General features: G+C 36.5%; 1 protein-coding gene across 1 annotated transcript in view; it reads left to right on the top strand.

Moving 5' to 3' along the window:
• Nucleotides 1-24,494, top strand: part of ATRNL1 (attractin like 1) — a 545,834-nt gene that overhangs the window by 43,293 nt on the left and 478,047 nt on the right. The window contains exon 8 of the mRNA XM_036265661.1: nt 2,215-2,470. Within this exon, the coding sequence (XP_036121554.1) occupies nt 2,215-2,470 (256 nt within the window). The remainder of the gene's footprint in view (nt 1-2,214; nt 2,471-24,494) is intronic.

Here is a 24,494-nt window from a genome sequence, read left to right as displayed (position 1 = left end):
TTTTTTTGTGAAGACATGCACTTTAATTTCTCCTGAGTGTGTATGTAGGACTGGAATTGCAGGGTCAAATGGTAAGTCTCTGTTTAACTTTTGCAGGAACTGCCACTATTTTCCAGACTGGCTATACCATTTTACATTCCCTCAAACCATGTATGATGGTTTCCAATTTCTGCAGATCCTCACCAGGTCTCATTAGTATCTGTCTTTTTCGTTATAGCCATTCTAGTGGGTTTGAAGTGATACCTCATTGTGTTTTGATTGCATGCCCTGTTGATTAATGATGTTAAGCATCATTTCATGTGCTTATTGGCTATCTGTATTTTCTTTGGAGAAATGTCTATTCAAGTCCTTTGCCCATTTTTAAATTGGGTTATTTGTCTTTTTATTATGGAGATGTAAAGTGTCCTTTATGTATTCTAGATACAAGTCCCTTATGGTTTGCAAATATTTTCTCCCATTCTGTGAGCTTTCACTTTCTTGATGGTGTTTTTTGAAGTACAGAACTTTGATGCAATCCAGTTTATCTTTTTTTCTTGTGTCGTTTGTATTTATGGTGTCATATCTAAAAATTCATTGTCAAATCCAAGGTCATGAAGATTTACCTCATGTTTTCTTTTAAGAGTTTTATAGTTTGGCTCTTACATTTAGGCCTTTGATTCATATTGAGTTAAATTTTGTATATGGCGTGCAGTAAGGGTTCAAAGTTCATTCTTTTGCATGCCACTGTTCAGTTCTCTTAGCACGATTTGTTGGAAGAGATTATTCTTTCTCCATTGACTGGTCTTGGCACTCTTGTCAGATCTCAGTTGGCCATAGATGTATGGATTTATTTCTGGACTCTCCAGTTCTATTGATTTATTTGTCTGTCTTTATGCCGGTAGCATGCTCTCTTGATTACTTTTACTTTGTAGTAAGTTTTAAAATCGTAAGTGTAAGTCCTCCAGCTTTATCTTTTCAAGATTGTTTGGATATTCTGTGTCCCTTGCAATTCCATGTGAATTTTGGAATCTACTTGTCAGTTTCTACAAAGAAGTCACCTGGAATTCTGATAAAAATTGCATTGAATCTGTTCAGTTTGGAGAGGGTTACCTTCTTAAAAATAGGTTCTTCTGACTCATGAACATGGGATGTCTTTTCATTTATTTAGATATTTTAAAATTTCTTTCAACAGTGTTTTATTGCTTTCAGAGTAAGTTTACAATTTCTTTTGCTAAGTTTTTTTCCCAAGTATTTTATTTATTTTTTTGGTGCTTTTGTAAATGGAATTGTTTTACTTAGTTTTATTTTTGGATTGCAAGTGTATAGAAATATAATTGATTTTTGTACATTGATCTTGTATTTTACAATGTGGTTGAACTCATTTATTTGCTTCTAATTGTTTTTTTATTTCTTACTATTATCTCTATATAAATTCATATCTTTATGAATTAGCAATAATTTACTTCTTTTCAATCTGGATGTCTTTATTCAGTTTTTGCCCATTTGCTGTGACTAACACCTCAGGTACAATGTGCAATATCAGTGGCAAGAATGGGTGTGTTTGTCTTATTCTTACCTTAGTGGGGAAGTATCCACTCTTGGGTCACTAAGTATTATATTAGCTGTGTGTTTTTCTTAGATGATCCTTATTAGGTTGAAGAAATTCCTTTCTATTCCTAGGTTGTTGAAATAGTAACGATTTGTATCATTTATCTATTATTCATTTTAGTCATATGTGACTAAAGTTATTTGTATAATTTATAAGTGCTATAAGCTCTCTGCCCATAGCTGTGGGGAATGGTAATAAGCGTGTGCTCCATGCAGTACACAGATGCAGTCTACCTTGTGTGAACTGTGCTTGGTGGAAGCAGTGAATGATCGAGAAGAGCACAAAGCAGCACACATAGATGGTAACCCTCCAGTGTAACAACCAGGGGCTCAGCAGCTAGGATAATAAAACATATGATTAATTGACTATATAATACAGTTGCTTTAAATTAAATATCTTCAAGTAACTTTTTGAAAACATGGTTTCCCCTACCCCCTTCTTGCAAGTAGAAGCATCATTTTTCATTACTCCTGTGTTCCCATTTGACTTCTTACAAGTAAGAACTATGTCTTATGTGTGTTGTGACTACTAAAACTTAGTGTTTAAATTTAGGCTCCACTTTAAATTAATGTATTGTTAAGAAGTAACTATTTTGTATATTAATACTTTTTTTTTTTAATTTATAGGAAAACATCTTTATGTATGGAGGCAGAATTGAAACCAATGAAGGCAATGTCACAGATGAATTATGGATTTTTAACATACAGAGTCAGTCATGGAGCACAAAAACTCCTACTGTTCTGGGACATGGGCAGCAGTATGCTGTGGAGGGACATTCAGCACATATCATGGAGCTGGATAGCAGAGATGTGGTCATGATCATAATATTTGGATATTCTGCAATCTATGGTTACACAAGCAGCGTACAGGAATACCATCTCTGTGAGTTACTTTGAAAATGTAACTCTATACTCTTTTCTTTATTGGTTGAGAATATTATTGAGATCTTCATATGAATTTAGTCAAAATGGTTAGCTATTTGAAATAATGATAAGCCAAGAATGAATACTTTAATATAAGTTTTTTTGGTTTGGGGTTAGATATGTCTTTCAATAATTAAGTTTATCTTCTTAGCCAAATGGGGGAAATATTACATAGTAAACATATGTCACATTTCCCAAGAATTGAGAATATTTTTAAATATGCGAACTTCCAGTAGATGGTGCTGTTTCTTTGGATTTTACTCGTGGATCCAGAACTAAAACTAACCCATCTCTTCTGTGCCTTCCATGGTTTCAGGATTTTCATTTTTCAGGGCTCTGTTCCTAGTTGTATACAATGTCTCTATGTATATATTACGTACTCTTTTATTTTTTTATTTTTGTTTTTAAATATGTTTTTATTGATTTTTAGAGAGAGGAAGGGAGAGGGAGAGAGAGGTAGAAGCATCGATGAGAGAACATCGATTGGCTGCCTCCTGCGTGCCCCCCACTGAGGGTTTGGCCCACAACCTGGGTATGTGCTCTGACCGGGAATCGAACCGGCAACCTTGTAGTTGATGGGTCGATGCTCAACCACTGAGCCACACTGGCCTGGCTGTTATGTACTCTTTTAAAGGAAGCTTCTTGACGGTCTGTTGGCTTCCATAGGAGGTTATTATCTGGTGCATGAAAGGGACTGGGGCAATATCCATATGACTTTCTGCACTGTACTCAAATACTCTGCTTTGTCTTTTGGGTACTTTATTTTAAAAAAAATTTTAAGAAATTTTCAACCAGTTTCATGTTTTTAAAAAATATTTGTCTTCAAATATATATACCCTGTAGTCACTACTTTGTTTCAAGAACATACTTCATTTCTGGCTCTGTCCAGTACTATGAACTCAGGTTTTTGTTCTTTTTTTGTGTGTGTGTGTGTGCAAAGACAACTATACAGGGTGTGGAAAAACTAGGTTTACAGTTGTTCCTATGGAAAATAATACAATAATGAATAATAATACAAGAATGAAGCCTGAATTTTGCATACTTACAAATGTAAACCTACTTTTGCCCCGCCCTGTATATAGCTGTTTAGAGCCCTTGTGCAGTCAGTCTTAATGAGAAAACTCATTTGCAGATCACCGTTAGCAATGACAAGACAGTGCTCATGGGTCCAGAGGAAGACTTCCCTTCTAAGGACGCCTGGCCCCCCACCCCCAGCGTCTCAGTGAGCTGCTTTCTTCTCCGCGTCCGCAGAACACTTCTCACTTCTCACCACCTTTTGCACTGTGTTTCCATACCTTCCTCCTTGCAGTCACTCGGCGTGAATCGTATGTCACCAGGCTGCGTACCTGTGTCTTCTTCCTGTCTGTGGTTGCTCCTCAGTTCACTGTGGTTTATTCCTCGAAGGACCTAGCTTCTGGCTCACAGGCACCCTGTCCCATATACTTAACCAAATATTTTTATGATTTCTGTACCCACTTAAATAATTCTTCCAGTACCTGGCTTCTCAATGTTTTGATCTCTCTTCCAAAGATCCTGTTTTTTATTCTGCTTGAGTCACTCTTGCTCATCATCCTACCTGCAGTGAATCCCATAATTTCCATTTCAAATATCTTACTCGGGCCACTGCTTACTCCTGCTCACTCCATCTAGCACTGAAACTGTAATTCTTCCCCCTTACCTGAGCATTTAGTTCACTGAGCCTCCTTCTGCGTTTTCGCTGTCTCCCGCTCTCCCTTGTCCGTACGTCTACACTTACCAGACTTCAAGTTCATAATCACCAGCCTGTCTTCCAACTCTTCATAGTGACGATTTCATACATTTTCCTCTCTCTTCAAACTTCTGACGTTTCCTCCTTCATCATAACTCTAAGCTGATGACCTTACTGATTATTTTACTGAGAAAGTAGAAGCACTCCAAAGAGAATTCCTACTGAAGGGAACATTTTGGAGTGTAATGGTTAAGCAGTGCTGTATTGAATAAACCTGCTTACATGCATTATTGTGGTAACACACTCCTGGTAGCGTGGGAGCTAGTGTGGATAGTGTTCTGATTTTTCAGATGAGCCCAAGAGTTGTTTAAGCAAGAGGTAAGCTACAGAGGTTCTATGTAGAAAGGTTTTGTTTGATTTTGCTATTAATTTTAATTTTATGATAATGTTCAGGGAATGTTTGTAGGTATTATTTCCATATTTTGTAAATTATTAAGATTTTCTTTGTGGCCTAATTTTCATAAATACTCTATGGACACTTGGAAAGGAGGCAAATCCTATCATTTTAAGGTATGGTATCTGAGATATACATATATCAAACCTACTTTATTCATTACACTGCTTAGTTCTTGTCTTCCTTACTTTTTTTTTTTTTTGGTAATAGATCTATTATGCTCTGAGAGTTAAAAATATAAAGTTAGCCCTGGCCAGTTTGGCTCAGTGGTTAGAGCGTCGGCCTGCAGTCCTCAGAGACCTGGGTTCGGTTCCCGCTAAGGGTGTGTACCTCGGTTGCAGTTTGTCCCCGGCCCTGGTTGGGTTGGTGGGTGGCAACTACTTGATGTGTCCCTTTCATGTCGATGTTTCTCTCTCTTTCTCTCTCTCTCCCTCCCACTCTATCTGAACAATATTATCTATCTATCTATCTATCTATCTATCTATCTATCATCTATCTATAAAGTTAAAGTCCACAAATGTTAGTGTATTTTTGCCTATTTCTCCGTGTATATTCTGTAATTTATGCTTTATGAAAGTTGCTGTTATGGATATTCATAACTTTTACTTTTATTGCAATTTGTATCTTTTAATGTTATAAAGTGCTTTGCTTATTTAATATTTTTGACTTGATTTCTGTCTGGTCTGATATTAATATTATGGCTCTTGGTTTTTAATGTGGGGGGAGGGGTGTCAGTCTTTTCCTGATATAATTCTGCCCATCTCTTTATTGTTACCCTTTCAGAATCACTTTGTTTTAAATCTCTTTCCTGTGTGCAATAAGAAGTTGGATTTTGCTTTGTGCTCCCATCTAGTTTTTGTCCATTTTCTGTACATGTATTGCATTTTTAATAATCACTCTTGTCATTATAAAAATTATATGTCTTCTCATGTTCCGAGGTAGCGAGGCCCAGTTTTGTGGGAATGAGCGTGGGAACTGAGATCTGCCACCAGAGATCTCATCAAGCCTGAGATCCATCGGGCTGCCTCTGGGCTCCTCGTTCCTGCCCTCAGCCCTGCAGTCGAGGGGGTCCCTCCTTCTGGCTCTGGGCTTTCCTTGCATTTTGCACTTGGCTTGGAGTTTGTGGGTTTTTTCATCCCTGGTTTCTCTTTTGCTCACCCCCTGCCCCCACGTTTCCCTGGTTGTGTTACATATCTTGTCTGGGGTGAATGGGAGATTCAGAATTAAACTATCGCCATGCTTGCACTTGAACCATAGGTTTTGACTTTAGAAGTTTAAAAATGAATACTTAATGAAGTCTAAAGTTAACCGATACTTTTACTCTCTGCTCAAGCTCCAATAGACAGAAAGAATACTGTTTCCACTGCCTTAATTCATCCTGTTTTGCTTCAAACACACTTGACATTGTCGGTATTTTATGCTAGGGGCCAGCAGTCTTTTCTATAAAGGGCCAGAGAGTAAATATTTTAGGCGTTGTGGCCCACGTGGTCTTTGTCACAACTAAGAAAAGCAACCCACAGCCTGTGTGAAGCAGATGGGCTTTGTTCCTGATTTTGCCCATGTCTTAGTTTGCCTTGTCCTGCTGCACAAAGAGAATGTGTGTGCTACCGGGGCCCTAGCAGTCCTGGGCCAAATTAATTTAAAATTTGGGCATGTAGCTTTTTTTTTGGACCTTGTATGTACAGTAAATTCATGCCCCCACATCTATGACCAGAAGTTCCCAGAAAAAATGATATTTCCCCCTTCACATATAGTCAAGGTGGAAAGACACATTTTCTGTCTGCTTTAGCAGAGCATATTAAAAAATAACTCACTTTTTCCTTGAGGATATAATCCTTCAGGGATCCTGACTTGAGATAGATGTTCTCTGATCCAATGCCACACAGGCTTACCTTCAGTACTGGCCATTAAAACCAGTCCACAGGCCATGGCATCTGATTGGCACGCACGTCCCCCACCCTGCCTTTCCTCTGCATCTAGTTCCTAGTCCTCAGAATGTCTCGCTTCCTTCATTCCACCCTCTTTGCGGACAGTCTCATTCAGCCATGAGACATGGTGGCAGTTTTGCTTTCCAGGGATGGCTAGGAAGGCACAGCAGATTAATTTTAATTTTCTCTGAATGGTAAATGTTGATATACTTTGCTTACTGATAAGTTTACTGGCTGGTAGGTTTTTGTTTTCATTTGGGGTATTTTGATTGCAGAATGTCAATTGTAGTTTTGGTAAATTTTAACCTGTATTCTATGGAGGTTCTTTTTACTTATTCTATGACCAAACTACAATTCCTAAGTAATTTATCAACAGGGTATTTTTGTTTTGAGTTTTGTCTTATTAATGTCATTATTTGTCAGTCACCGAATGAATATGGTCTGAGATGGAAATGGGAAGAGTATATGATTTATGAGCTTTATAAAAATAATGGGTGAATTGTGAATAGATTTTGAATTCTGTGAATTATTTAAGTTCAAAGTAAAACATTTTTTTTTCTGTAAAATTATATCTAAATAAGAAAATGAATTTATTACATTACTTATTTCTAATGCAGTTTGACTTGCTGCTTATATGCTGAAAGTATGTGGTATCAAAATAGTTTGTAATTACTCTCACTTTGAAAAGTGCTTTCATAGAAGAGTATATAAAACGATGGGTAACTATAATTTAAAGATGTCAGAATAGTTAAGTTGTATATACCATAGACAAGTGCTACTTTAGGGAATGATACAGTATTAAGTAGGGCTGCTTTGAACATAAGTAATGGGATAATTTATCATCTTAGTTATAAGTAAAGACTTATCTCTATAGAGACAGTTTAAAACATTTTTCCCCCCTGTTTATACTGGGATTGCAACACTGTGATGTCAGTTTAAGCTATTTTTGTCCTGACTGATTTTAATGGCTTCAACTACCCAAATGTAGGTCAGATTTACTTTGAGTATCCTTACATGTTAGTTATTTTATTTTTTCTTGTTGAAAGTATTACAGATGTCCCCCTTTTTTCCACATTGACCCCCTCCTTCCCGCTTCTACCCCCCTCCTGCTTTCCCCAACTTTATGTCTATGTCCATTGGTTGTGCATATATGCATGTAAGTTCCTTGGTTTCTTTCTTCCTACCCTGCCCACCCCCCATCCCTCTGAGGTTTGTTAGACTGTTCCCTACTTCCATAACTCTGGATCTCTTTTGATTGACAGCTTATTTTGTTCGTTATGTTCCACAAATAAGTGAGATCATGTGGTACTTATCTTTCTCTGACTGGCTTATTTCGCTTAACATAATACTCTCCAGGTCCCAGGTCCCTTCATGTTGTCTCAAAGGGTAAGAGATCTCTCTTTCTTACAGGTGCATAGTATTCTATTGTGTAAATATACCACAGTTTTTTTTTTTTTTTTTTTTTTTAATCTATTCATCTACTGATGGACACTAGGGCTGTTTTCAGATCTTAGCTATTGTAAATAACGCTGCTATGAACATAGGGGTGCAGATATTCTTCCTTACTGGTGTTTCAGGCTCCTTAGGATACATTCCAGAAAGTGGGATCACTGGGTCAAGTGGGAGTTCCATTTTTAATTTCTTGCGGAAACAGCATATTGTTTTCCACAGTGGCTGCACCAGTCTGCATTCCCACCAGCAGTCAGAGTCCCCTTTTCTCCACACCCTCGCCAGCACTTGTTGTGGGAGGATTTGTTGATGGCCGCCGTTCTGGCAGGTGTGAGGTGATACTGCATAGTCATTTTAATTTGCATCTTTCTGATGATTAAAGATGTTGGACATGTTTTCATATGGCTGTCTCTTGGCCATTTGTATGTCCTGTTTTGAGAAGTGTCTATTTAGGTCCTCTGCCCATTTTTTAATTGGAATGTTGTCTTCCTTTTTTGCCTGTTCTTGTGCCTGTACCAGACTATTTTGATTATGATGGCTTTGTAGTGTAACTTGATATCTGGTATTGTAATCCCTCCCACTTTGTTATTCTTTTTCAAGATTGCTGTGACTATTCAGGGTCTTTTATGGTTCCATATAAACTTTTAGAGTATTTGTCTTAGATCTGTGAAATATGCCAGTGGTACTTTAATAAGGATTGCCTTGAATCCGTAGATTGCTTTGGGTAGTATGGACATTTTTATGATGTTGATTCTTACAATCCTTGAACAAGGCATATGGTTCCACTTTTTTATATCTCCCTCTATTTCTTTTTTCAATGTCTTCTAGTTTTCTGAGAACAGGTCTTTTATCTCTTTGGTAAAATTTATTCCTAGGTATTTTTTTTTTGTTTTTACAATGGTAAATGGGATTTTTTGTTTGTTTGTTTGTTTATTTCTCTTTCTGAGTGTTCATTATTGGTGTATAAGAATGCCATGTTAATTTTTTTATCCTGCTACTTTGCCAAATTCATTTATTAGCTGTAGTAGATATTTGATGGAGTCTTTAGGGTTTTCTATGTAAAATATCATGTCATCTTTGAATAATGACAGTTTCACTTCCTCTTTTCTAATTTGGATCCTTTTAATTTTTTTCTTCTTTTCGAATTTCTGTGGCTAAGACTTCAGGTACTATGTTAAATAAGAGTGGTAAAAGTAGGCATCCTGTCTTGTTCCTGTTGTTAAGGAAAATGCTTTTAGTTTTTGCCCATTGAGTGTGATGTTGGCTGTAGGTTATTAATATGTGGCCTTTGTTATGTTGAGATATGATCCCTCTATTCCCACTTTGCCGAGTGTTTTTATAAGAAATGGGTGTTAGATTTTGTCAAATGCTTTTTCAGCATCTATTGATATCATCATATGGTTTTTTTCTTTCATTTTGTTTATGTGGTGTATCACATTATTGATACAATGCATCTCTGGTATGAATTCCACTTGGTCATGGTGAATAATTTTTTTAATGTATTGCTGGATATGATTTGCTAATATTTTGTTAAGGATTTTGGCATCTATGTTCATGAGGGATATTGGCCTGTAGTTTTCTTTCTTTGTAGTGTCTTTATCTGGTTTTGGAATTAGAATTTTGCTGGCCTCATAAAACAAGTTTGGAAGTCTTTCTTCTTCTTGAATTTTTTGGAATGGTTTGAGGAAAATGGGTGTTAGTTCTAAAATTCCCCTGTGAAGCCATCCAGGCCTGGGCTTTTGTCTACTGGGAGTTTATTGATTATATTTTCAATTTCCTTAGTTTTTATTGGTCTGTTCAAGTTTTCTGTCTCCTCCCGGTTCAGTTTTGGGAGCCTGTGATTCTAGAAATTTGTCCATTTCACCTAGGTTGTCCCAATTTGTTGACGTATAATTGTTCATAGTATTTTTTAACTACCTTTTGTATTTCTGTGGTGTCAGTTGTTTCTTCTCCTCTTTTGTTTCTGATTTTGTTTATTTGGGTCCTCTCTCTTTGTTTCTTAATGAGTCTGGCTAAAGGTTCATCAATCCTGTTCATTTTTTTATTCAAAGAACCAGCTCTTTGTTTCATTGTTCTTTTGAATTGTGTTTTTAGTCTCTATGTTGTTTATTTCTGCTCTTTTATTATTTCTTTTCTTTTATTTGCTGTGGGTTTTTCTTTTTGTTTATTTTCTAGTTCATTATGTTGTAGTGTTAGTCTATGAGAAATTTTTCTTGTTTCTTAAGGTAGGCCTGTAGTGTTATGAACTTCCTTCTCAAGACTGCTTTCTCTGCATCCCATAGATTTTGGATTGTGTGTTCATTTGCATTGATTTCCAGGAAGTTTTTAATTTCTTCCTTGATCTCCTTGGTAACCCATTCATTGTTTAATAATATGCTATTTAGCCTCCATGTGTTTGAATGTTTTTGAGTGTTTTTATTGTAATTAATTTCTTTTAAAAAAAATGTTTTTTTTTCCATTGATTTTAGAGAGAGAGGAAGGGAGAGGGAAAGAGATAGAAATATCGATGAGAGAGAACATTGATTAACTGCCTTCTGTGTGCCCTCCACTGGGGTTTTGGCTCACAACCTGGGCATGTGTCCTGATCAGGAATCAAACCGCCGACCTCTTGGTGCATGGGTTGATACTCAACCACTGAGCCACACCAGCCGGACTGTAATTAATTTCTAATTTCATGCCATTGTGATCTGAGAAGTTGGTTGATATGATTTCAGTCTTCTTGAACTTGTAGAGACGTACTTTGTGTCCTAACATGTGGTCTATCTTTGAGAATGTCCCATGTGCACTTGAGAAGAATGTGAATTCGGCAGTTTTGGGATATAATTCTCTGTAAATATCTATTAAATTCATTTGATCTAGTGTATCATTTAGAGTCTCTGTTTCCTTGTTAATTTTTTGTCTAGAGGATCTATCCAGCGATGTCAGTGGGTTGTGAAGTCACCTATTGTGATTGCAGTGCTGTTGATATCTCCTTTGAAGTCCTACAGAACTTTTAAAATATATGTTGGTATTCCTCTGTTGGGTGCATATATGTTTACCAAGGTTATATCTTCCTGTTGGATAGATCCTTTCAATATTATGTAGTGGCCTTCTTTGTCTCTTGTAATAGCCTTCCTTTTGAAGTCTATTTTATCAGATATGAGTATTGCTACCCCAGCTTTTTTTTTTCATTTCCATTTTCTTGGAAAAGTTTTTTTCATTTCTTCACTTTCAACCTATGTGAGTCTTTTGTTGTGAGGTGGGTCTCTTGTAAACATCATATATGTATGAATTATGGTTTCTTATCCATTCAGCTCCTCTGTGTCTTTTGATTGGAGCATTTAATTTATTTACATTTAAGGTTATTCTTGATATGTACTTATTTATTGCCATTTTTATTTATTATGGTTATGTTTCTCTCTCTATTTCTTCTGTTTGTTACAGCAGTCCTTTTAACATTTCTTGGAGTGCTGATTTGGTGTTAATATATTCCCTTAGCCTGTTTTGGTCTGGAAAGCTCTTTATTTCACCTTCTATTTTAAATGATAGCCTTGCTGGATAAAGTAGTCTTGGATTCAGATCCTTGATTTTCATTACCTTGAATACTTTATGCCATTCCCTGTGGCTTGTAGTGTTCTGTTGAGAAATCAACAGATAGCCTTATGGGGGCTCCTTTGTGGGTAACCTGTTGCTTTTCTTTTGCTGCCTTTAAGAGTTCTCTTTGTCTTTAATTTTTGGTATTTTAATTATGACGTGTCTTGATGTGGGCCATTTTGAGTTTTTCTTACTTGGGGCTGTCTGTGTTTCCTATACTTGTATGCCTTTTTCCTTCACCAAAGTAGGGACGTTTCTGCCACTATTTCTTCAAATATATTCTCTAACTCTTGCTCATTTTCTTCTTCTGAAACACCTATGATGCAGATATCGTTATGTTTCATGTTGTCCCACAGCTCTCTTAAACTGATCTCCTGTTTTTTAATTGTTTTTTTATTTTATTTTATTTATTTTATTTTCGGTTCTCTGATTGGTTGATTTTTTTCCCTACTAATCTGCACCTTCTAGCAGTCTCTATTTGGAGTCCTCTTTACATCCCTCGTTAAAAGGGTCCTTTCCAGCTGATCTTCAGTTGATTTTCCAGATGACTTGCCTTTATTTTAGTTGTAATTCCAGTCTGGTCCTGGGAGGTGATCTGTGTAGTTTCCATTCACTCTCTCACCATTTTTCTATCCTTACATGTTTAAAGCTTCTAGAAAACTGAAATGTTTATGTTTAATTAAAGAAGGGATTCTTTTTTAACCAGCACTGTGGAGAGGGTAATGAAAAGAAGGCTGAAAGTATAGCAGAGTAACTTATGAAAACAAGGTATTTTATTAGATAAAATTTACCCTGAATTATACTCTAAGGATATTGATCTCACCATTATGTAGAAATTTTAAAATAGACCCAGTGACATAGAAAGGAGTATAGTTCAGACTGACAAACCTCAGAGGAGTGGGGGGGGGGGGGGAGATGAGATAAACCAAAGAATTATATGCATGTATGCATAACCAATGGACATAGACAACATTCCTGTGGGTGGTGGGTGGGATAGGGAGGAGAGTGTCTAGGGGGGGGAAAAGGAGAAACATCTGTAATAAGAATAATTTAATTAATAAAATAAATAAATAAAAATGAGACAGAAATTTGCCATTTAACATACTTCAAAATGTCCACTTATTAAACTTCGAATAATATTATTTTCAAAATAACTATGAAGTATTTGTTCTAGTGCTTAGTACCCGAATCTTCTTTGAGATTTTTGTAATGATATGATTTAAAGCAAAGGAATTGTCTAGTTAACTTTAATTATCTTAGTTTGATTCTTACCCATTAACATTAAAAAGTTTTAAGATACTAGAGAATATTTATAACTGTTGAGTTAAAAATTTATAGGTGTTGTCATTGCTAGTGTGAGTTTTAGAGTGATTAGCTAAGGAGTACCTCCAAGTACTGATTGACTCTGGAGCTTGTTGGTTCCACTTGGTTCTAGACATATGCAATAATGCATGTCAGCAAATAATGCATCAGATATTTTCCCTTACCTTTGCGGAACTTATTTCTAGCTGGATGACCCAGCCAGCAAGTAGACAGTATAATCGGTATGTATGCCATATGATGTTAGAAGGTAATGCATTTTGTCAAAACAGAGCAAAGTAAGGGGATTGAGGGTGGCGGTGGTTAGGAAGGCCAGGTAAGCCTCAAAGAGAAGGTGAATTTTGATGAAAGAATTGAAGGAAGTGGAGGAGTTTGCTACCGAGATAACCTGGGGTGTGGGGCGAGTGTTCCCTAGAAGCTAGTTTAAATGCGAGAACATGCAGAGCATGTTCAAGGAACAGCAAGGAGTCTGGAGGAGAGAATAAACATTGACAGATAAGGTCAGAGAAGTAATAAGGAGCAAGATCTTAGGGCTTTTGCATGGCCTTTGTTTCTTACTCTGAGGAAATTGAGAGACATTGCAAGCTTTTGGGCAAAGCAATGACATGATTTGTAAATGAATCATTCTGGCTGTGTTGAAAATAAATTCCAAGGAGGAAAGAACAGAAGGGAGGAGGTCAGTTAGGAGGCTGTTACCATAATCTGAACAATGATGGTAGCTCAGAGCAGAGTGGTAGTACTGGAGAGGGTGAGAATCAGTCAATTTGTTCCATATGTTATTATTTTTAATTAATTTATTTTTGTTACAGATGTTTCTCCTTTTTCCTCCATGGACATCCTTCTCCCATTCCCGCCCCCACCCACACAGCTCTGTTGTCTGTGTCCACTGGTTATGCTTATATGCATAAGTTCTATGGTTTATCTCTTCCCTCCCTCCAGCCCCCCTCTTCTGAAGTTTGTGAGTCTGAACCCTACTTCTGTGTCTCTGGGTCTGTTTTGTTCATCAGCTTATTTTGTTCATTATAGTCCACAAATAAGTGAGATCATGTGATACTATATGTTCTACATGTTTTTCAAGTAAAAGCACTGGTATTTGCTGAGGGTTGGGATGTAGAGTCTGAGATAAAAGAGAGGAGTCCAGGATGACTGCAGTGTTTTTGCCTGAGCAACGAGAAAGATGAAGTCGCCATCAACTAGCATGTAGCAGATTCTGAAGCAGGTCTGAGGTAAAGGGTGTTGGAAGGTCAAGATTTCAGTTTGATGTTGATGTGTGAGATAGTCATGAGACATTTCAGTCAAAATGTCAAGTAGGCAGTTAGATGCATGAGTTTGGAGTTCTGGAGAGAGAGAGATTGGGGCTGCAGATGTAAAGTTGGGAGTTTTGGGTGTACAGATAGCATTTAAAGCCATGTGACTGGATCACGTCACTAGGGAAATATATGTCGATAAAAAGAAAAAAGGACCGAGCTCCAGGGTGTTCCAATGGTAAGAGGTAGGGAAGAGAAGGAAATAAGCAAAAAAGTGTGGTGAACTAGAAGCCAAGTGAAGAAAGATGTTGAACAGAGTCATCACCTCTGCCAGGTGCTGCTCTGGTAGGTCACGAAAGGACTACTAGGGGTGGACCTGAATTCAGGACTGTGCAGCTCATCGTGACCTGTGCAAGAACAGGTGTTGTGGCGCTTGGGTGAAAGCCTGCCTCGATTGGACTTAAAGGGATTGAGAGGGGTGGCTTGAACAGCTCGTGTAAGGACACTGCTTGCAAAGGGGAGTAAAGTATAGCAGCGACTGGCCAGGAAGATCGGGTCCTTTGAAAGCATTTTCGCAGAAGCAGACCAAGTGAGAGGATGTTATTTGGGAAAGTGCAGGTAACACCGTTAGGACAGTAAAGAAGTAGTGCAGGCAAGAGAAGGCAGCCTTTAAACTATGGTCCATTAATAAAGTCAACTACCAGAGTGCTAATGGAACTTAATTACTCAGCATTTCAATCAACATATAATCTTGGAAAGTTTCTTTTTTAATTATAAGATTTGTAGTTAGTTGATGAGTCCTGTGGGCTATGTTTCCAGAATGTTTCCTCAAAAAATGAAAAGTTGAGGTACCACTTGATCCAGTGATTCCATTTCTAGGAATAGATCCTAAGAGGTCTGAAACACCAATCAGAAAGAATATATGCACCCCTATGTTCATAGCAGCGCTACTTATAATACCTAACATCCGGAAACAGCTCAAGTGTCCATCAGTAGATGAGTGGGTAAAAAGCTGTGGTACATGTACACAATGGAGTACTATGCAGCTGTAAGAAAGAAAGATCTCTTACCCTTTGAGACGACATGGAGGGACCTGGAGAGTATCATGCTAAGTAAAACAAGCCAATAGGAGAAATACAAGTAGAAATACATGATTTCACTTATTTGTGGAATATAATAACAAAATAAGCTGATGAACAGAACAGATCCAGAGACATAGAAGTAGGGAACAGACAAACCTCAGAGAGAAGGGGGTGGGAGGGGTTGGGGGGGAGAGAGAAACCAGAGCACTTGTATTTATATATGTATAACCAATGGACACAGACAGTAGTGTGGGGGAGGGGAGTGGTGGGAGTGGGGAGCAGGGTGTCAATGGGGGAAAAAGGAGAGACATCTGTAATAAAAAATTAGTTAATTAATTAAAAGTTATATGCAGATTTTCAGTCGTGTGAAGGATTGGCGCCCATAAGCCCATGTTGTTCAAGGCTCAACTGTATATGGAAATGTGTGTAAATAACAACAGAGTGCTCCAAGAAGTAGCTTGTGTGGAACACACTAATAGGTATGGCCGAGGAATTTTTCCTGCAGATACCCTAGCGTATAACTTCCACAAGTGAAACATGGTTATCAGGTGCTTAGAAGTGACAGTAATTAACAAGCTTCATATACAAAATTATGGGGAAATTCAGGAAAATGCATAATGTAAAGATCATCTTGCAGTAAAGGCTCCATAAACTTTTGTTTTAGTAACAAAGTGGAGGTAGGGTCTATAATTGTATAATCATGAAAAGACTTGTTATTCTACAACTGTATTTTCTGCCTTTTTCATTTTCTGGAAGCGGTTTAATTTTTCTCTAGATTCTGTATTTTGTGTTTATAAATGACTATGAAACATGTACTGCTTTTTGATAGGTATTCTTTTTTGTATTTATATTCTTTTTCTAAGAAGTTAAGTTTAGGGCACAGATACTGCCGTGTCTCTCTTTGTATGTGAACTTTCTAGTAAAGTGCGTGTATTAAATGCGCGATAATTATTTGTGTAGGTAGGAATAGGGTCTTCAGCAGCATTTCTTTTCTAATACTATTATTTCTGATCTTTTAAATTTTAATACTATGTGGTCATCTATAACATTTATCTTCTCTTGATCTTCAAGATTAATATATTTGCTCAACATTTTTTAAGAGCATTAGCTATTGCCATTTTGTCAATAAATAGCACTTTTGTTTACCAATACATTACTGTCTACTTATTAAAAAACGTAGCCATTTGTTGGATATTATTTAAAATTTTTCTCTTTATAATTATGTTTAACTCAACTTTATTTGGTTATTATGTCATCAACATAGAAGTAGTGATATCTGACTAACAAAACCACTTCCAAAGTGTATTTGATGAGAGCATATTTATTTTAAAAAGCATAACCATTTGTTGTATTCCTTTAATTTTATCTCTATGATGCATATTAATGTATTATTTTTAAAAAGGTTTTCTGCCTCTCCACTCTTCTGAAATCCAGAAGATCTTATTTGTATTTGTTTTAAAAAATAGCTTCACCACATATTCATGTGTACTTACATGACATATTGTGTTATTTACTTGTTTTTGAATTTTTAAAATGGAAATAATGTTTCGTGCAGATATCAGAGGCTTTCTTTTATTTCATTCACTCTTTTACCAAGGTTCATTCCTGTTGTTAAGAATTATCACAATTAACTCCTTTGCATTACTGCCTTTCATTGTATGACTGTACCACAACTCACTTATGCATTCTCCTATTTATGAGCTGTTGGGTTGCGTACCTGTCAAAATTCACCCACAAAAGCAATTTTGGGAAATCTTGATAAAAATATTGTATTTTAAAAGGTGAAGAAAAAATCTTCAGGTTGTTCAGGAAGTAAGATGAAATATTGATAAGGCCGAGAGATTAGATTAGTATCAGATCTCTCAAAAGCAACATAAAAATCCAGGCAAACACGGAACACATTTTTCAAGAAACTGAAGGAAAGCAAGGATAGGCTAAGGGTTTTATATCTTGCCAAACTGTCCTTCAAGTGTCAAGGCTATAGAAAACACAGTTTGAGCTGCCCAAACTCCAATAATTCTGTATAGATGTAGCCTTACTTGAGAAATCTACTCGAGTAGAAATGTGCAGACATTTTTTTGGTAAAAGTCTAGATAATAAATAATTTAGGCTCTATGTGCTACACACTATCTGTTGTCACCACTCAATTCTGTCATTGAAGCTGTCCACAGGTGGCCATATAAAATACATAAATGAATGAGTGTGGCTGTATTTCACAGAGCACTGGGTGGGCTGGATTTTGTCTGTGGGCTGTAATTTGCCAACCCTCCCTTGTAGAGAATAAGCTTCACCTAATGCAGAGACGAATGGGAACACTTCAGGTAAAAGACTGACGGAAACATTTCATGTATTTAATTTTAGAGCTAAGACTAAAGCAAGGGTGGAGATGTTAGTAGACGACTAGTATGCAAATGTTATGTGTTTGGTCCAAGTAGAAAGAAGACAACTAAAAATGGAAGAAGGTAAGCCGCGTAACTCTCGGCATTCTGTAAGGTTACATATTAGATCCAGTTTTAGTTTTTCTTTTTCTTTTTTTAAGCAGGCCTAACTATCTGTGAAGACTATTATTTTGTAAGTTTCATTCTTAGATGTCTTCAAAAGAACAATGAGAACATTTACATAATTACAAAATGTAGACTATTCTGTCTGTAGTTATTAGATGGATTTATTGGACCCATCCATGTTTCAGATGAATAACACAGTCATTCTGAAAGGGGAGCCAAAGAACAAATCCACGTGGCTTTTTCACACAGTGTTTGACAGTATGCCCTGCATCTAGGTGTGGATGTGGGAAGAAATGCTAACAAGACTTTTAGGTTTATTTTTTGAAGGTTTTAGAGATGCAATTCTGAAATTCTTTTAGGTGTATTGTTAGACTGAAAAATGAGTCAATGTTTTGCTCTTGTGGGGAATTGAAGTTCTCAGTGTGGAAGACAGAAGATACGAATATGAATTGGGGAAGGCAAGGAGGAATCCTGCCTGAATGGATTGGAATTGGAGGTATTGGTGTGAGCTTATGATAAGATAAATAGACAGATAACTATAGATAACTATAGATGTAGATTCTTCTGAAAGAGCCTAGAAGCTAATGACCACACTAACCACCAATATTCCCTTATCTAATTTCTGAAAACATTCCCAAGAGAACCAAGCAGGGCTCCTTGGAGGAGTGGCTGATCGTAGGGCTGAGGCAGGGAAAGCAAAGATGAGCCTGTTGTACATCTTGTTCTATCAAGATAAGGAAATGCTCAAGAAAATGATGACCCCTGTCACGAAAACACAGGAGTCAGCTTGGAGGGTCCCATTGGTCAAGTCCGGGATGATTTGAGCAGCAAAATAATTTAGGAAAGTAATAACTTATAAGCTGGTGAAAATATAGAACCCTTGAGCTTACACTGATGATGGACAGACCGACAGACGTGAATAGAGGAGAGGGGAATTCTCTTTCTCACACAGGGTATTGACTGGCATTGTTGGAGTTAAAATGTCATAGTAAAAATTGGTTTGGGAAGGAATCATCAGTGGATGTGAAATCTATGGGGGTGGGATGAATTTTTGATGAGATGTGCGTGGTATCTAAGTGTCTTCCCCACAGATTGTTTATAGGGTGCAGGGGAAAAATGGTAACTACATAGTGAAGGAATCAGTCAGTACCTTGTCTGGGTGATCAAAATTCACATCATGAACCATGGGAAATTGGACATCATCGTGTGCCTCTGGGTATGATGCTGCTGAAACAGTCCCTTATAGCAAGGTTGGCAAACTCTCTCTAAAAAAGTCCAGATAGTAAATATTTTAGGTTTTGTAGATCATCCTGTCTCTGTTTCTTCTACTCAATTCTGCCATTGAAATTTGAAAGCAAGCCATAGATAATATGTACGTGAATGAATGTGCCCATGTGCCAATACATCTTTATGTGCAGAAATGAGCAGTAGGCTAGATTTGGCCCTTGGACTTAGGTGGCCAAATCCTGGCTTATAGTATTCCGAGTGGGAATGCATACCCAAATCTGATCACACAGACTTCAGAGGAGGGACCATTTGTTTTAAAAGCAGGGAATGCTTTATTCTTCAAAAATGCCAGTGTCACAGGAAACAGAAAAGCTGAAACAGTGTTTCAGATTAAAGGAGGCCTAAGAAACATGGCCACTGAATGCTATTCAGCGATTCTCAGCCTGTGGGTCGCGACCCCTTTGGGGGTTGAGCGACCCTTTCACAGGGGTCGCCGAAGACATAACAGTAGGAAAATTGCAGTTATGAAGTAGCAACGAAAATAATTTTATGGTTGGGGGTCACCACGACATGAGGAGCTGTATGAAAGGGTCGCGGCATCAGGAAGGTTGAGGACCACTGCTAGGTGACCCCAGACTGAATTCTGTACTGGACAACAAAACGCAATGAAGAGCATTATTGACTTAATTCACAAGTTGAAATATGTATGTGTTAAAGCATTGTATAAATGTGAAGTTTTCTTGCTGATGATAACTGTAATATGGCTACATAAAAAGAAAGTCTTTGTTTTTAAAGCATACACTAAAATATGTATCAGTCATAGGAATGATGTATACACTTACTTTGTGTGTCTACGTGTGTGTGTGTGTGTGTGTGAGAGAGAGAGAGATAGAGAGAACTAATGATGAAACAAATGGGACAAAATGTTAATAATGAGTGAATCTGTATAATGGGTATATATGGGAGCCCTTTGACGACTCTTGCAACTTGATTGTACCTTTGAAATTATTTTCAAATAAAGTGCTAAAAATAGATTAGAAGAAATAGATGTATGTTTTTTATATTTGATTGTATAGGAAATATATTTGAACTGAAATTATAAGAATTCCCATGAACTTGCTGTGGCGGTAAAAGAAACATCAGTTTGTCCTTTCTGCTATACTCTGAGTTACGGCTTTTAGGGAATCTATAAATCTCAGAGGGGAATTATTGGATGGTTTTACTAACTTAGACCATAAAGCTCTCTGGGTTAGTCCCCAGGGAAATTTATTTCACTTTAAGTTAGCAATACCTCATAAACTTTCTAAGAACTTCAATGTGAGTCTCAAGGTTAGTATAATATTAATGTTTTGCTTTAGAATTTTTCATGCTTTCAGAATTTGGGAGGTGTAGTTGGGAAGCCATCATTAATGTCATTTTATGTTAACATTTTTTCTTTAGATTTGAAAACCATTATATATGCCTCCCCCCCCCCCTTCTGTAAGTGTCATGATACTATGTGATTCACTTCAATTCTTAACATTATATATTTTTCAAAATTTGGCCCTGGCCGGTTTTGCTCAATGGTTAGATCAATGGCCCATGGACTAAAGTGTCACAAGTTTGGTTCATGTCAGGGGCACACCCTGGTTGGATTTGTGCAGGAGGCAACCAGTTGATGTGTCTCTCTCGTGTCGATGTTTGTTTCTCTCTCTCTCTCTCCCTTCCTTCTTCCCACTCCATCTGAGGATAAGTGGAAAAATATCCTCAGGTAAGGATTTAAAAAAAAATTTCTGTGGTGAATTTCAAATGTAAATGAAACTTTGCTGTCCAGTAAACTGGGGTCTGAAAAAGTAAATCTACAGAACAGGTGTATTGGGTGGTGGGAATTAGGAATTTTTAATAGAAGAAATCTCCCCTTTAGAACTAATCTAATCATAGGAATCATACACGAACTTCTGTTGTGTGTAAATTAGGCTTGGCATTTGTTGTGGCATTTTATTTGTAAAGAACTCTACAGGACTTATTAGGAAAAGTGAAACAATTTCAGTGTGATAAGGAAAATGTTCTAATAAATTGCTGCATCTTTGGGACAGAGGCTGCTAAGATTGCATACACTTTTATATGTTCTCAGTGTTTTAGAAAACACCACAAAGACTTTAGTTTTGGTAAATGAATTTCTTAAATCATATGCTTTTAAAACTTTATAGCCATATATATATATGAAAATATGCATGAGTTATATTAAAAAGTTTTAGTAAATGTGCATTGAGGGTGTGGAAAATTCTGGTCTTTCTGTCTCTGCTTCACGTTCTTACAGTGATGGAGCTATCGGACTCTGGTCAGGCAGCCGGCCTATTGTTTTATATATTTAAAATGTAAGAATTTATGTTTAAAAGAAATATGCCGTTGTCATTTGTGCTTGGTTTTTTGTTTTTTTCATGACTATATAGAACTCTACCAGTGAAATTTAATCACCCTTTCACATACTTGCCCTACAAATATTTTGAGATAGTATGTCATTCTTTATTCATTTCCTATTTTTTAGATAAGCATCCCTAGTTCCTTCAGTCTTCACATAACAAGGTTTTTATTTATATCTTATGGATAATACCTTATATTAACATAGATGTTAGTGATGTAAAGGATATTTTCTAAAAAAAATAAATTAAAAAAATAGCAATAATAATAGCAGCCACTAATGTTTATTGAAGCCTTCCTCTGTGCTAGGTGGTATTATAAGCACTTTTCACGTATTAACTCCTCAAAGCGAACATGTGAATATATGTTCTTTTTATCCCATTTGACAGATGAGGGAACTGAGGTTCCGATGTCTCAGACAGCTGGCCTTTGATCACTCAGCTAGTAAAAGGATTGTATAAGTTTAAAATAGACATTGCCACCTTTATCACCCTCTCTGGACAAACTGTCCTTTGTAATGACCCATTCAAACTTAATTTAGCTTAATAGAGCATGGTGTGTTACCTAATGTGGCACCATAACTTTCCCGTGTTCTAGAATTGACACTTTTATTAATATTTTTAATGCAACCTAAATTTATATTTCATCCTAATATTATGTTGACTTGTAGCTAAAAAAAACAAAAAGCCAAACTTCTTCCTTAGACTTTAGTTTTTGCTTTTTAGATAAATTCTTACTGCTTGTCTGTTTAATGTTGCAACATCAGTGAAAAGCTTGAGCTTTATTGTTAAAATAGTTCAGCTCATCATTGCTTTTGATCATAATTCTGGTATCTAAGGATTTAGTTAGCTCTCCCTTTAATGGGTCAGTGGTCATGTGTGAAGAACAACCTCTTTGCCATCATCCTAGGAATTGACAAAAAAAATGTTGATACTTAAACCTGGATTGTTTACTGAGCCAAAATGATTCCTTGTAGAATGTCCACATTTACAAATGCAAAAGTAATAAAAATGTAATGAGAATGTGAATCATAATCAATTTTATATTTTAAGTATAACACCTGTATCTGAACAAATTACTTCCTTCCTTTTTCATCTGAAACTACCATGTCACCTGTGGCTTCCTTGACTAAACTGCTAGTGACCAAACCTTGAGAAATACTGCTGCTGCATTTAAGAATATACACTTCGGTGTTAGACCTGAGTCATAGCTTAACCTACACTTTTAATTTTTTTAATTTTTCAGAAATAGTTGAGTGAAATACATATTTCATGATGAACTTTCCATTACTAGTAAGGTGAATATATATTTCTAAATTAAACTTTGAATTTTGAGATAATTTGTATACACTTGTAAGAAATACCACTGTGATCCTGTGTACCCTTTAGGCAGTTTTCTTTGGTGGTAACATCTTGCAAGTATATAGTATATCACACTCTAGATACTTACAGTGATACAACCTGTTGACTGTATTCAGATTTCTCCCGTTTCACTTGTGTGTGCATGTATGTACGTGTTTAGTTCTGTGCAACGTTTTGCATGTTGTTTCACATATCTATCAACATATAGTCAAGATACAAAATAGTTCTGTCACCACAAGGATCCTTCATATTGTTCTTTTAAACAACACCTACTTCCCTCCTACCTCACTTCTCTCTCATCCCTAACCCTGGACAATCACAGATCTGTTTTCCATTTCTTTAATATTTTTCAAGAATGTTATTTAATTGGACCATTTACATTTAAAGTAACTGTGATATTTTAGTGCCTAAGTCTGCTGTTACATCATTTGTTTTATTTCATGCGTGTGTGCGCGCGCGCCTCTGTTTCTGTTTCCTTGCTTCTTGAACAACTTTTAGAACTTCATCTTCATGTACTTATAATATTCTTGATTGTATCTCTTTGTATAGTTTTCTCAGAGGTTGCTCTGGACATAAAATTACACATATGTAGCTAACTATAATCTCGTAGTATCAACATTTAGAAACATCACGTCAAGTATGGAAGCCTTGCCTTCATTTAGATCCCCTCACCTTCCCACTTTTTAATATCATTGTCTTGAGTATCAGATGATGTTATAATTTTTGTTTGGTTTTTTCATCAAATATGATTTAGAAATCCAATAGTGTATACTCATTTTCTCTGCTCTATTTATCGATCATTTCTGATGCTCCAAGATTCCTTCTTTTATCGTTACATATCTGTTTGAAGTGATAAAGGACCAGCATAGTGCTAAAATTGTTAAGGGTAGAGATCATATAATTTTTTGTCTTTGTAATATCAGTGACTCAGAGCCTGTTACATAGTAGGCGCTCATAAACTGTTTATTACAGTTTTTTTCAGAATTATATACAAATATAGAAATGTATGTGAGAATACAGTTCTCCTTTTCCTTTTGCACACACAAATTTGGCATTTTCAATATTTCAGAGTTTAATCTACAGAAAGACCAATCTTACTTAACTTGAACCCCTGGTATCTAACATAGTAACTAGCTCAGATTTAATCATTGTTTCTTGATTAAATGAATATCAGGTATACCATATTCATAAAAATGTGGTGTTAGAATTAACTTGGTAGTTTGATGATATATTAGTTATATTTTTATTTTTTTATTTTATTATTATTTTTTTTGTGTGTGGATTTTTATTTTTATTTTTATTTTTTTTATGAATTTTTATTTATTTTTTTGTTACAGATATTTTACCTTTTTACCCCATTGGCACCCCCCACCACACCCCACCTCCGCCCCGTCCCCGGCTTAGTTGTCCATGTCCATTGGTCATGCATACATGCATATAAGTTCTGTGGTTTATCTCTTCCCACCCCCCCATTCCCCCCATCCCCTCTTCTGAGGGATGTCAGTCTGTGCCCTACTTCCATGTGTCTGGGTCTACTGTATTCCTCAGACTGTTATGTTCATTATATTCCGTATATAAGTGAGATCATGTGGTATTTGTCTTTTTCTGCTTGGCTTCTTTCACTTAGGATAATACTTTCCAGGTCCCTTCATGTCGTCTCAAAGAATAAGAGATCTTTCTTTCTTACCGCTGCATAGTACTCCATTGTGTATATGTACCACAGCTTTTTT

This window comes from Molossus molossus, unplaced genomic scaffold (assembly GCF_014108415.1).
Source record: "Molossus molossus isolate mMolMol1 unplaced genomic scaffold, mMolMol1.p scaffold_m16_p_17, whole genome shotgun sequence".
Lineage (NCBI taxonomy): Eukaryota > Metazoa > Chordata > Mammalia > Chiroptera > Molossidae > Molossus > Molossus molossus.
The sequence above is the reverse complement of the archived record's forward strand: the minus strand, read 5'-3'. Positions and strand labels throughout refer to the sequence as shown.